At 42.0% G+C, this 15301-nt stretch overlaps 1 protein-coding gene across 5 annotated transcripts in view; it reads left to right on the top strand.

The window, feature by feature from the left end:
* The window catches only part of PLXNB2 (plexin B2), a 640303-nt gene that overhangs the window by 186901 nt on the left and 438101 nt on the right, over positions 1-15301 (top strand). Inside the window, exon 1 of one of the 5 annotated variants that reach the window (XM_069229654.1) lies at positions 10451-11076. The exons of 3 other annotated variants lie outside the window; for them this stretch is intronic. In XM_069229654.1, the coding sequence (XP_069085755.1) occupies positions 10828-11076 (249 nt within the window). In that variant the 5' untranslated portion in view covers positions 10451-10827. Of the gene's footprint in view, positions 1-10450; positions 11077-15301 lie in introns of those variants that run through there. One more of the 5 variants, XM_069229657.1, reaches the window with a different exon arrangement.

Here is a 15301-nt window from a genome sequence, read left to right on the forward strand (position 1 = left end):
TATTAAAGTAGCCTATTAGCAAACTGTATTTTCGAATGCAAATTCTTAATTATAATTATTTTTAAAAGAGGGACAAAGGCTGAAAACAATTTCTCCTATAAACAGGTTTTCTTTCAGATCGTTTTCAAAATGTAAGTTGTATGCAAAATTGTGTTCCAGATTTTTTGCAAGGGTATTTTAATGTTTATATATTTAAAAAATATATATATTTGATACCATGAAGAGCAAGGATTACAAACCTGTAACTTTCCTTCATAACCTTGGTAGTCTGTCTTCTATTTTGAGTGTTGGTAAATGTTTTGATTGCGCATTGTCAGAAGGAGTCTGACCATAATCTAATTCTTGCAAATGAACAGTATTGAAGTCTGCAGTGATGTAAATGGTGGCTTTCTGGTTGCAGTTCAGTCAATCCACTTAGCAATTATTATTTGTTTTTACTGGGGAGTGCAATTCGCAGACAAGCGAAGTTGTAGTGATACATCAACATTCATTTATATTTACAGATCCAATGGAACACTGGTTGTGTTAGCTAATCTGTAGTCTACTGGCAGGGTATTTTCAGTGACTGTATTCTTTCTACCAGAGTTTGAGCGAGTTGTAATCTCGTTTGTGATCATGAAGCTATTTTCACATTAATAACTACATTTCAATCCAAATTGTGGCACGGTCTGTCTGAATAATCTTTATACCTTACTGATTGTTTCAGATCTTAAATAGCCAGAGTCATCCTTGTACTTTTACCGAGAAATGCTTGTATATATATGTAAGCTCTTATCTACAATTTAAGATCGACATCCCAGAGCGTTTGGGCTGTTGAGTTCACTTTAAACAAAACAATAATAAATGCAATTTAAATCAACTTTCCTATAACATGATTTTGGTTTCTAAATACATGGCGTGATGCCTGGTTTCTTAATACCATTGGTGATATATTTCCTGAGGTACATGTGCAATGATAAAACTTTTTCTAAACTGACACAAGGAGTAATGAATGGTTTTGACAACTATTCGGCCATGAAAGGATAGTCAAATGTGTATGTCTACATATGACTTTTTTTGTTTTTATTATACAATTATACAAATATTTATTTTCTGGTTCTTTGGTCTCTGATACCTCCACTTTTTTACATCAGTACATCTTTCACCCCCTTACCCCTGGATTTTACTTCGGCATTAACGCCCTGAAATATCTGAACTGCAGTGTTCAATATTGGCTAGAGCTCAGATCGGGGGCAGCAGTGCTATTCATTTTTTATTTATTTTTTATTCTACGAAGGAAGCTGTGGTTTCTCACTAAACAAAAATTGTTGTGGCTTTTGTATAACACTAGTGGTGTTATCTCTTTCAATTAGTCTTATTATTCAGTTTTGTGGTTATAACATATATTGTACCACAATAGTGTAGAAATAGTACAAAAATAGCAGAATCGCTCAACAGTGTTCAATAATAAAATCTAGACATTATCTGTTCATGTGATATTTGATGTGTTGGCCTTTGGCAGCCTGCTTATGCAGTACGAGTAGTTTCTTGAGCACACACAGAGGATTGGGAGGAGAGTCAGAAGCAGGATGGAGAAAGTGGTCGACAAGGTAAGATACCTCTGTCATGGTTTACTAATTATCCACTTAATGCAGCAAGTTGACCAAAGTTTTAAGTCGGTAGTGAGACACCTTGCTCCATCATAAAGAGCTTTTGTACTTCTCTTGCCATAGCTTCATTTCTCACATTTAATGTTGCCCCCTTGTTTGTAAAGATTAATACCAGTGGGGTCCTAGTGAATGTACCTATAGAGTATGCTTATTAAAGTATAATAGGACATGATTATTACCATCAAACATCTAGTACAACACAAATATTTATATCTTATGACTTCACAGAAAAGTGTTCTTGTGGGACTCGTGAATGAATTAAATAATTTGTCTGATTTTGTCCTGGTAACATTTGAGTAAAGTTGCATCACCTGGTTGCATTTTAATAATTCACCTTTTTTGTACAAGATGAACGAGATTTGTAACGAGGTAGATCTGTACAGTGGGTTTTTGTTTTACTCTGGTTTGGTGCCTGATTGCTTCCCCTAAAATTTTATTTCAACTAAAAAAAAAAAAAAAAAAGTTTTTCAAATATGAGATAGTTATATTGTATTAAAATACCTCTTCGGTAAATAATAATGTGCTCTGATGAAAATACATTTTAGAAATGCTAATTTATCAAGTGAAGCACCGGGGTGTTAGGCTTTTGTTTTTTAATTATGGCTAGCCATGGGCGAGTTCTCTGCAGCGCCACCATGGATTTCGAACACAAACCAATCGCAGCCGACACAACCTCATTAAAGCCCTACTTAGTGAAAGATGATCCTGCTGTGGCTTTATTAACACCTCATGGACATATGTTATTTCTATCTAGCTTAATCATGTTTGTTTTTCCACAGGAGGATGATGTACATGTTGAAAATGTTAGTTGGTCTGCTTCCTGTTCTGAGCATAAACACAGCATGCCAGGCCGTATGTCTGTGGAATCTACCTCGGATATGTGCCAAATGAATGGTATCCGGAGAACGCTACAAGTATTTTGTTTTCACTTACGGGAAAATGTGCTAGTGGTCATCTGCAGTATCCAAAATCAAAACACGCCTCTTTTTGTGTCTAGAGTTCCAGAGTAAAGCAAAATATCTGGAGTGATATTGAGGTACTGTGTACGCATTTGGAGCTTATGTTGGAATGCCGTTGAACAATGAATTGATTCTGAGGCGTACAGCATTTCTAATAGAGGACCTCAAGTAGAAGTACATTTCTAAGCTGGCACACAATTCCTGTTTCAAGGAGGTTTATCCTCCATCAGGAATCAGAAATATGGTTGCAGTGCATGGTGCTTGGAGCACCGGAAGTCAGATGTTTTCCTGGAAGTGCCAATAGATGGCAAATGGTCAGGGATCACTCAAAGTTTAGTAGATGGACTTGTTTTGAGAATATTCTGGAATTTATTTGGTTTTTCCACTTACCCTAGTGTGTGTGGTAGCCCGGGTGCTCCCCGGAAGGAGGATTATATCTCATTTTAAAGCATTTTCATTACTGGTCGCGGGAAGGTTGGTAATCAACCAGCAGTTGGCCTATGGCAAGGAAGGGTAATTTTGCCAGCTATATTGGTGGGTTTTTGGTAAGATGGCCCTTGTGGGAAAGAAAAACCATTTAAATGAATCTAGTTTATCTTGGGTGCTAATGTTGAATGTACTGGAAGGGATTTATGGTAAAAGCCACCTGGTGTTTAGACAGTGGGGGCTGTGCAACTTTTGAGAGCTTGTGGAGTGAGCAACATCGAAAGAGTGTCTATAAAAATGGCGTTCCCTTATTGGTGTCAGGATAAGACGACGGAGCAAGACTAGCTGAGATCTGGGCAGAGGAGATGTTAGTGGAGATTAAGTAACCAGATTGGAATGGCACTCATTTAGCAGAGACGCTTGTGTGGCATTTACAGTGAAAGGTCACCATAAAGTAAGATTCTAACAGAGCTGGATTTTGAAACAAAGGTAGAATTGTCTGCACTGTACAAAAGTGCAGCTTTACGGGTGAATATGATGGGGTGGAAATTCAGATGTCTTTAGTTTGCGCTTTAAGTGATAAGTGCCAAGTTTGGTGTAGGACGTTCACTTTTCATTCAGGCATGCCTGAGGTGGTACCGTACCTAGGATTTAGGAGATGTGGAAGTATAGCTGACTGCAGTGTGCTTCATGGTGGGTGGAGGTTGTATGTTAGGCTAAGAGGTCACAAGCACTCTGTACAGATGGAAACATGGAAATCATTTAGTCCATTAGGTCCCGGCTTTCTAAAAATAATTAAAACATCTATGATGGATAAAAAAATCAAGCCCATTTGATTTCCGTGTCAATTGTCATCGTACTAAAGGAGACTGCCAGGGAACACAGTGGACGGGTGTATCAAAGGACACAGAGCCCTAGAAAATGCATAACTTCTGTTATTTAACTTTAAGATTAAGCAATGTCATCCAGAATCTTATAATTGACTAGGAGTTGTCTTCTGGCAGGAATGTGTTTGTGTATGGGATGTCTGGTGTCGTCTTTAATGTCATGATGAAGATCGTGAAGTCTATTAAGGTGTCCTTTAGCTTTAAAACCCGGAGTGGGTGGGTGGAGAGGGGTAAGTCTCTTTAGCATTTTCACCTCAGGCACATGACGCATGCATCCACTTGACCCTGCATACCACCTTGACCCATGTATTTTCTGTGAAATCCTCTGTACACATCACCTGCTTTTATTATACTGTAGTCTTGTATTTCAAATGCACATCTAGTCTGATGATAAGCCCGAGTATGAGATTATTTCTTGCGCGTCCTTCCCACGAGGTCTCATGTAACATCTGAGAACCACCTGTTCTCTTTTTACATATTTTCCTTGATGGACTTTTACAAAAACAAACACAGAAAGAAAACTACATGCTGAAGGGAATCTACGATAATATCCAAAAAACAATCATCCGTATAAGCAGTTAGCTCTAAATTTGTTTTGAGATCTCTATTCATCTAAGCTACATCTTCAGATCTTGGCAGTTCAATAGATACTGTGTTAGTGTTTGTGTTTTAATGTGTTGATAATGCTCATAGGAGTTATAAAACATATATTTTATGCCAGGATAGCATATAACAGCCATACCTACTACAAGTATTTGGGATATGTGCACAGATTATTGGAGGCAACTGAAGACCAGTCTCTTACGTAATTGCCTGCAAGTTTCTGTGGGAGGTCAGTTGCTTCTTTGTACAGTCCCATCCAGTAAGTATGGCCCATAAATAGGTTTGTGAGTTTCTGGTCTTTTTCCCAGCTGTGCAGGGGCACAGGCTATACCTTCGGCTCTTGGGAAATCTACAAAAATCTGCTGGATGCACTAAACAAATTAGAGGGCATGACCGATGGAGATAGCATTAAGTGACTGTTCAAGTTAATTTGCTTAAAGCTGGCCAGGCTCACCCTGGCCTTTATGAGCAAGGTAATGTGACTACCCATGTTATCTGTCTATAATCAGGTTGGCAGAAGCCACTATTTTATTACTCAAATCTTTATTGAAATTCCCATTTCATCAGGAGTAAAAGGAGAACATTTTGTATGTTTTCGAACACAACATGCATTGGCAAAGCCAAGAGGTCTTGACTATGCAAGAACAATTCGCTTTCCTAATGTCTTTTGGCCATGTACACCAGTGTGGCTGCTGTTAAGGATGGCTCTAAAAGTATGTGGCATATAGGAGGGTGGCGTGGAGCTTTGTGGCATGTCGAATAGAGTGGACTGGCTAGAGTGGAGTATGCATGATGTAGCAGCATGCTGCCATTAAGGACATTTTCAATTGAAATGACCATTACATTTGCACAGATACAGTTTTACATAAAACCTTACAGCGCACAAATGATGTGTGGAAATGGCATCACAGAGTGTATGAATTTGTTATGATTGTATTAAAATATTTATTTCCTCCACACTTCAGCAGTACAAAAAAAGCACTTCATTTGTGCTTTCCTAATTCTGATATATTTTGATTTGCACAGTATGTTTATAGACGTTTAAATTTAAGTGTGTGCTAGAAAAAATATATAATCCTACAGCTTTTCCTCTCACATGGGTACCCAGCAGGATTGTCACATAAACCCTCTTACTTTGAAGTCAGAGGGGAAAAAAACATGAACACCGAGCTCCCTCGGAAGATGCAGCCTGACATTTGTCTGCACAGCAAATGTGACAAGATAAGAACACAATTTAAAGACCTGTATACAGAAATTGAGCAATTATGGAGGAATACATAGAGCAATTGTGAACAGGCTATACTCAATAGGGGTGATAAAGACTGAAATGGACAGCCTAAAAGAAATAAAGCCACAAACGGAAAACAATTGATTGTGAGTTACATACCAAAAAAGCCAATGGTAAGCAGTGGGCTGAAGGCATTCCCAGGGAAGCTTTCAGAATGTCCTCAAGATGTCCATGTAAACCTAGGCTTAAACCTAAAAATGGGCATCAATGTGCTTGTCCTAATTGCTGCTACCAGCAATTTAGTATGATTCGGACACAAAGGTTTACCTTGTACATGATAGAGAAGCTCTTAGAGGAGATGTACTCAACTTGATGTTTATCTAGAAGTAGCATCTGCCCACCAAAGTGATTCCAGGAGTTTGTCGTAAATCAGATCAGAGCTAGTTCACGTTTCCAGACATTGCCAGGATCTAGCATTTAGGATACTGATGTCTGGATTATTGTCTTGGAAAATGGAGTACTGTAGGATTATGTTGATCCTTGAGGGATTAAGTAGGATGAAGTCATTTACAAAAATGATTAACACAGAAACGCATGTCTAAGGATCTAGAAACCTTTTCAGATGCTGAATTGGCAGAGAAGGAATGGTGCATCTTGCACCCATCAAAGTGTGCTGGAATGCAACTGATAACTAACTTGTTAATGCAATGCATGAAATGAATAACTTGAGAACTGGACTCTCCAGCAAAGATGAGCGTGCAGCTCTTTACTTCTAATTAGCAGTTCTATAGCTAGATTTGTGTATTTTAGAGCTGCCTTGAGGTTGCATTTTTGTGAAACCTTTGGCAGAGTTTCATCTGAAGTGTGCAATTTTACATTTCATCAGTTTAGAGAGCAATATTTCAGAGAGTGGGTAGGTGGAGCCAGAGGTGGGGGATAAATAAAATCAAGGGCTTTTCAGTGTCCTTCCATACAATGGAGCAGGGGATAAGCTTAGTCAAAGGAACCAAAATAAATGGATTGTTAAAAAGAAATAATAATAATGGAATAGCGGATATGATTGCCATAACCAAGGTTAGTTTAAAAGAAATGCTGCTGCCACTTTTATTTGAGTGGTGCTTAGGAGGTGCTGGAAGATATCTCTGGGTGATCCTAGTAGAGGAGGTCCTAGAGCGAGGTACCACAGCATTTTGATACCTGTTTTCAGGAGGGCACCAATACTGAAACATGCGTGGCTGGAATGACAGCAGAGCAAGGCATTTCGCTGCCTGGGTTTGGAGGATGTTCATCCTGCAAGAGTTGCAGAGAGAAGGTGGCACCTCGGTTACAGTTCGAGAGGGGCAGGGGGAGGCCTTTGTAGAGGGAGAGCATGAAATAGCCTCTCTTCAGATTGGTCCGCCAAGAGTCACTTAAGCTGCTGGCATTGAATCATTCCACAAGACACTCTAGACGCATCGCTGTGCGAAGGGTTAAGTGTATTCTGGTCTGGGAAAGACATTCAGAAATGAATAAATTCACTCGAGCTGTCTGGACTGCTACACGAACCTTTTCCTGCGGGCCTCTGGGTTGTCTGTGGGTAGAGAGGCCTGGCCAGCTTTCTTCTGTTTCCTTAGCATGTAACTTGACTGTCTGCTGTATCTTTCACATACTGGCCTACTGCCAAGGAAGGGGCTTCATCAACGCTGTTGCTTCTTAAACTACCTATGGGGGTCCGCGAGCTCAGGCTCTCCACACCAGAGCATCTAATTGAGGAGGACAGAGTCTGGGAGTAGGCAGGCTTGTTTAGTTTCTCGCGTACCATATGGTTTAATAATGTAAATCGGGGTGTCCCTTGTTGGACCATGGTGTACGATGCATGCCGGATGTTCAGACTGAGCACAGGCTGTTTTTGTATGTTTATCCATATCGTGTAGATCTCCTGTGTTCCTGGCTCTCCCAGACTAATGTTGAAATCCTCCGACATAAATGTTTTCATAAAACTTGTTTACAAGGAAATGTTCAATCTAAAAGATAAATTGTTCGCTATATATTTTGATTGGAAATTTGAGAAGCTGTCTCAAGTGTTGCTAAATAAATGAGTATGGAATTGAACTCTTCCTCGAGTTCCTTTGTTTTAACCAGAGCTTCTAATTATAGCACACTGAAAACACTTGACATGTTGGCCCGATATACGTAAATATACATGTGATAAGGTTTTACTTCTAAAGGGAGTGGGACCCAGTTGATGTGCATAGCTCAATATCCAGGGATGTTAACATCCCACAGTGTGCTGGAGTAAAGTCTAGAAGGGCTGGAGGGTGGGTCAGATGATCCCACCACACATAGATAAGTCTGGGGCACTGCTTCCACCGCCCTTTTAGGCTGCAGATGTAGGGCCAGTTGCTGTGAAGGCCCATGTTACCCTTTTAATAGTGGAAAAGGTTTGACAGTAACCTCAGACTATATACTATAAATGTGCATTGTGCAAGTGGTGTAACTTCTAAGTGAGGAAGATGCTGTAACAATAGGTGTAGTATGAGGACTAGTTGAGTGTACCACGGTGATGAAGTAAAGAAATCAGTCTTGGTTAATATTTGCCATAATGTGTTTTTCAAAACTATGTAAAATGGATTGGCTTCTTTTTCTTGCCTTAATTGGCTTTTTTTTAATTTTATTTTTTAATTCAGCTCCTTTAATATGTCAGGGATGTTCTCTGGTTGGTAGTGAAGCAACCTGCAAGGAATGAAATGGCAAAAAAACCTACCACCAACCAGAGATCGTGTGGGGCAAAAAAGAAGACATTTCCATCATGACTAAATTAAGTTGTTACACCTCCTGACAGCACTTTAGACACTGAACCTGCAGTGCTGCGAAAACGATAGAAGAATGTAGATAATACAGGCAATTCCAGAAAAAAATGTGCATCATGCAAAAATGAGTATCCCTTTTACACTCAAGGTTTTTCAAAGCATTGCAGGTGCCAAGTGGCAAGATTTACAAGTGTTGTGAACAGACTACACACCAAGGCTCCACACCATACATATTGATTGATTATTTATTGTTAAGACTGTGAAGTTTACTAGGTGTGCATTCCATTACTTATATTTGCTTGAAGTGGCAGAGTAGGCCATTTATTACATCTTGCACATTCATGAACGAGTCACTCACTCGATACAATCCAAATTATGTTATGAGTAGATTAGCGACGATCCACCAAGCGTGTGTTCGTTTGTTGTAATATAAGATCTTTCTTTTGACCTATTAAATATTTTTTGTCTCACTGTGAAAGTCGTGTTGGGAATATCCCTCATGAAGCACCCTAATGTCTACACTATTTTGTATCCAAACAAAATTATCTGGGCACATCATGGTCTGGTGCCAAAGACTGATGTTCTCTTAGATTACCAATAGGGACTTTATTGCCCTGCTCACTTGTTTTCCCCTTCTGGCCCCTTGAATAAAAAGTACTTACTTTACAGAAAACGTTCATCTTGGGGTCATTGCCCTTACTTGGGTCCAATGGATGTATAAGAGTCAGACTCTGAACTCCCCACCACCTCTGTCCACCATTTCTTACGCCCCCCCCCCCCCCCCCCCCCCCACCCCTTTGAATTTTATGAGCTTGTTGAAGATTTTACTGGCTTGGTGAAGGCCGAGTCCACATCTGAAGGCATCTAGGTCCATCATGTTATGGGCAAGGAGACTGCTGTTGAATTTCTTTAAAATTTTATTTTATTGAGATATCAACTGCTGCAAATGTCTATCCTTAAGATGAGCTGTCTGTGGATCTATCAAACCACCTCTGACGAAGGGAGGGCGAGCCAAGCGTTGCCTGGTGGAAATTGCAGCTGCCCGCCTAAAAATGGTTTCTACCTGCTGCAGCATACTCTATGGCTTTCAGACAGTGGACTAAACATGCCCTGTAGAGGGCGAAGGGTGTGGTTGGGTGGGTGCGGGGGGGGGGGGGGGGGGGGGGGGGCAGAGAAGCCGGATTGTACTAGGTAACAGTGGGTTCTGAAACACTGGGCAGGGGTAACAATATGGCACTGGAGTCATTTAACATTTTCTCCTCAGCAATTTAAGATAAAAATGGCAGCAAATGGGTCCATTGAAAATCCCTTGTACCTGGTTAGCTCTATTTTCCTCTGGGAATTAACGTGTTTTAAATGCAGTTGCATTTATAATTATAATTTAACTTGCTTTCTATAACGTAAGTGTCGAGGAATAACCTACATGTATTTTTGAAGTCACAATCCTTGTCCAGGGTTAACTTTTGAGATACATTTTTGCAAAAATCATATTTACGTAGAAAATGCTATGGCCTCTGAATTGTACGTTTCCCACTGGCTTTATTACTGAGAACAAAAGTGATTGAATTTCACTCTTGTAAGACAAAGTAAGTTTTGGTGGCGCCACGTCACAGAGAACTAAAGTACAAACCCTTAACCTCCATAGAATATAAACGTACACTCGATAGAATATAGACAAGACTATTTCCACCAGACTACACTGATCTGTCAAGTAGAATCGGAAAACTGAATAGGTGGTGCCCAGATCAAGTCAGCTTTGGGGAATACAATAAAGACAGCCCTCTGCGATCAATCTTGATTTGGAGGTCTCATTTTCTTTTGTCTTCAGTCTGCTTCACCCGCTTTGCAAACTGTTTACCTCGGAGTCCGCCCCGCCCTCCTCCCCTTTTAAGTCTGCCATCACCCCGATAGTGGAGTAGAGAGGTGTGGAAGTGTCCGGTGCCCTCCGAGGAGAGAGTGAGCCCCGGGAGGCTCCGGAGCCCGTGCCCGGGGAGCGCGCTGCCAGTCCGGCGCTGTGGAATGCGGCCCGGGCGCTCCTGCCCCGGCTCCCCCGCGCGGCGGCGTCACGTCCTCCCAGAACTTGTCGGGGCACATCTGCTTCGCATTGTGCACGCCAGCTCGCGGCGAGGCGTCTCCCGGACCCTCTTCCGGGTTTCCTCAAGCGCCGAGGGGCGTCGGTCAGGCAGCGCACGGCGAGTGTGCAAAGCACCTTTTTTTCCTTCCCGGCGTTCCGTAGTGATGAAGCCCTGTGGATGGAGGAAGCCTTAGAGGCTGGCCGGGGCGCTGATGCAAGCATCTGGTGCCGCTCTGATCCGTGGGAGATCGGCTTCTGGCCGCCTCGCAGCTGTGCGCCTCTTCTGTTTGCACTCGCTCCCTCCCTCTGTTTGTTGTTGGGCATCGCTCTTGCCGGAAGCTCTTCCTGAATCCTGGATGGGTGCAGGAGTACACGCAGAGTTCACGTTTTGTTTGGAGGCGTCCCGCTGCAGCTTCTGTTTTTTAATTCAAGTCTCGGGCTGTGAAAGGGGTTTGCGAGAGGTAAGCTTCATTGACATGTGTGCGAGGTGATGAGGTGAAGCAGAATGGGGAGACCGTCGCTTCAAAGCAGAACACCGGCGGCTCCTACTTGGTAGTTTGGTAGGAGTATGGTGCAGACGCAGGTCTGAAAAATAAGGATTGCTAAATTTTAGAACAATGTTAAGTTCCGTTTAGTAAAAAACGTTTAACATTATTAAATGTGGATAGCCTGTTTTCTTTCCTAGCTCATGGTGATGAAATGCAAACCCTCTAAGCATTTGCAAAATATTGTCTGATCAGGCAGTTGGAGTATACAATGAAAAGTATGTGCGTCAGCAGCAAAAAGGATGTTTCATCTACGTGTATTCTTAACGAAATAGTAGAAACAAGTGAAGCGTAACATTCAGTTATTCCGAATAGCGCATTGACCACTTTGCCGGTTTTCAATACTTTTTATTCATATGATGCAGTATCCGTGCACATGGACTTGTCGAGTAGACCGTAAAAGTAATCGTCCTCCTTGGAAAACTGAGCAAATTCACACAGTGATCACTTAATTATGTTTTTTTGGTATCAGATGTGGTGGTTCTCTGGGGTTAGCCTCAGACATGCAGTGGTATCCGTAGAATGTGACTGGGCGGGCTTTTGTTGTGGTTCCTGTCGGAGAGGAACATATGGCACATATCCTTCCTAATTCCGCTAGATGTATATGTGAGGCCACAGACTTCGTTTTTTGAAACGTAAAATTATCATTTTTCCGTGCGAGGGGTTTATGCCCACTGAAGCACGAATGTGACTTGTTGGAGGACGCAATGAAGTAAAAAAGTAACCCTTTAACTGCCGTCGAATCCCTTTTTGGCATTGAGCCTTGAAAATTCCTATATTACTGTTGTGTTCTAGGATCAGATTCGCAACCATGTAAACAAACCACTTCCTAAGGTGATCTCCTGACTTCTGTTTGGCCCAAGTTCTGCACCAATATCGTTCCAGCACGAGTCATCGGTGTGAAGTATTTGCGTCCTTTGGTTCATTGTGACAGCTTACTGAATTGGCATAATTCTAGGATATCACTGTGTTATTGGACGTTATCGTCTTCGGGTGCTGGGGAATATGTAGAGCACAATATGGTGCATGAAACTTTGTCACGGAGCTGTTGTAACTGAGACTTAGTGTGCGCTTATTTATTCTCACTTTTGTGCCATCAGCGCAGCCCTGAGGTACCACTTGACTGTCTCCACAACAGTGAGGAATGCATGTTTTCTGCTTTCTTGGACACCTGGCTTACTCTTTGGCTTGGTATATTGACTGCCCTGGAGCTTTCCTAACATGCTGCAGTCACGTGTTGTTTTTTAATGGTACTTTTGGTGCAGCTGCTGTAATTTGGCACCGACCAGCTGTGTTTTGACAGGGCAGGAACCAAAAGGTTAAAAAAAAAATCCTGACAGAACGGTTGTAGGTAAAAGTAGGAAGGCTGGTGGCCCACTTACTAACGCTCATGGTATCGGCATGAAGAAGTAAAGTAAGTTGCCTTCTTCAGGAAATAAGTTACTTAGTTGAACTTTTGATGTAATGCTAGTAGTTCAGACTCCAGCCATTTCTATGAATACGTGACAATTATTTCATAGAATTGTTTGTGAAATTCTAATCTGTAAATGAACCAATTCTCATGAAACCCCCATCAAAGAGACTGAAGCAAGATAAACAGATTTTTAAGTGTCCCCCGAGATGTTAGAGAAAACATTTACCTCACTTTCCAGCCTGACTGAATTAAAGTGGATTCACGTTTCAACCGGAGGAAAGAAATTTAATTCAAGAATGCAAAAGCCTTAAGTGGATAATTTAGCCTCTCCCCGGAAAAATCATTGCGACTCATCACCAGTCCGACTGTTGGAGCGATGCAGTAAGTGGCCTGCTTACTGTAGCCACCAGGCTCGCCTTTCCTGCCAGCTCCTTACTGATGGCCCAGCCCAGCCATCAAGTCTCCAGTACAGTGTAGGTCCTGAAAGTAGCTGTAAGGCAATTGTGAGAATTATTTGTCCTCTGGGGTTGGAATAAGCAGATCTGAGGCAGGGAATGGTTCCTTGAAAGTGCTCAGATGTGAGGAGCCTTACCACTGTCCTTTTGGCTATTCACAATACAAATGTTACTAAGACTTTCATTCATGAGGCAGTGGCCAATGCAGGAAATAGAGAGCTGTGCTGTGAAGATGTGTGTTCCTGTGTCAGTGCTGGAATGAATGGACAGTAGCTTTCCACTGACCCTACAGATTTGCAGTCTTCATAGAACACCTGCCAGGGCACCTGACTCAGATCTGCTTTGAAACTTGGAAGATGAAGGGAAGCCCCAAGCCCAGAACATGTGGAACTCATACTGTATCAGTCCCCCTTGGGATTGTACCAGACAATGCCCGGGTATTCTCTCCCATGCCGGCACAACTGGAAACTAATAGCAGTCATGGAAAATGTTGAAGCCCAGACCTATATTGCATCAAACAAACAATTGAAGCAAGTCAGCTGACTCTCTTGCTACAGCAGTGTTTCCAAAACTTGTTAGAATCTCGTTAGAGCGACAAACCTTTGCAACCCACCTAAGTGTGATGGGCATGAGACGAAGTGAGTTCTTAAAGTAGTATCAGCCACTGTTTGTAAATATCACAACCTTGACCATGCCCTTCAATGTCAGACTGTGGCCAAAATATTGACCAGCCCATAAAAGAGAGCAGATGGTTTAACTGCACTAGAGCCTGGAGCTGGAACACTTTTCGGAATGGTGTGCTGGCCTGTGGCAACAATAAAATCACAAGGCTTGCGGACAGTCTTGGTGGTGCTACAAGTGATTTTAGCAAATATGAGAAGCCTTCTACAGCAGAGTATGAGGAAAGACCTCATATTCATTTTTGTGCTCAGACAACACCCAGTGGTGCATTTGGGACTCATACATAAATATTTTGCTGTTTTATATAGCATGCACACAGCCCAAAGTATTGTAGCACTTTACCTGAGCACCATATTATATTGCACAAAGCCTGATTCATTTTATTATAAGCACAGCAGAGTCAGTGTTTCACCCAGAATCAGAGGTATTTGATCCATGGGCAGGACTCAAACCTGGTTCCCCAGACCCAACCTCAGAAGCACTGGCCATTAGGCCACATGCATATCTCTCAATTTATACGTGAAAGACATACACAAATGGTATGGTTGTGTTTGATCATGTGTAGTGAGCACACTCTGTTGAAATGGCTTTGTGAAGTACAACATCAGCAACAAGTGCTGCACTTGGGTATATTGTTCAGCACCTTACACTGGTGCACAAACAGTGCTACACATTTCCACTATTACTTGCTTATAGACCAGGACTTTCATGACCCACCAGTAGGTCTTGACCGGCAGCTTGGGAAACACTGCTCTAGAAATGTTGCGGGGTGGGTGTGTGTGAGGGTGGAGTCAGGGGGATTGACATAATACCCATGCCCCCAGCCCCACTTCTTTGTTTTAAACAGGGGTCAGATAATTGCTTTCACTTGAACCAGATGTATCATTTTCCCAAACAAGATAAAATCGTCTATATGTCCATAAAGGCTGTGCTGCTTCTAAATGCTGCATTCTTGGCTTGATGGACTGGGTATCCTTCAGTCCTGAAAGTATCTCACCGAGCTTTTGCATTCTATGAGGTTTTTATCTAGAGTATATGGCCAGGTCTGCCTGTTTCTAGAGAGATTCAAGTCTGCAGATTGATGGAGGCGCTGTTACATGCATATGGTTCCTATTGCCTAAAAGAAGCCTTTTTGGATTTGGAGAAATGGAACGACCTTGAAGTTCTTCCAGCCTGGCCGGGCTGCTTCCCTTCTGATATGAAGGTGATGGAAAGAGCTTAGGAGCCAAACTATTGTGGGGAGACCACTATAGCTGCTTGCCACGTGGCCACTGACTGCAGATACTGACCTCAAAATCTGCAAGAATTTGATATCACTTTTGCAGATTTTCAATTATTACAGCACGAGAATTCGCGGACCCCTGTTCAGGCACCACAGAAACATTCATTTGCTTACTTGAACCTTCAGACCAACTCGTCACACCACTGAAAGGCTACCACTTGTACCCCTGAATTCATTGCAAGTAGACATCAGCGCTCCAGCTTGGATCAACAAGCTATACCCGTTTTTACCTCCTGGGGATCGAAAGTCGCACCAGGACTCTGATTTCCTGACCAGATTTCAACGACGTGTGATAACTATAGATGCAGG

The sequence above is a fragment of the Pleurodeles waltl genome, chromosome 4_1, assembly GCF_031143425.1.
Source record: "Pleurodeles waltl isolate 20211129_DDA chromosome 4_1, aPleWal1.hap1.20221129, whole genome shotgun sequence".
Taxonomy (NCBI): Eukaryota; Metazoa; Chordata; class Amphibia; order Caudata; family Salamandridae; genus Pleurodeles; species Pleurodeles waltl.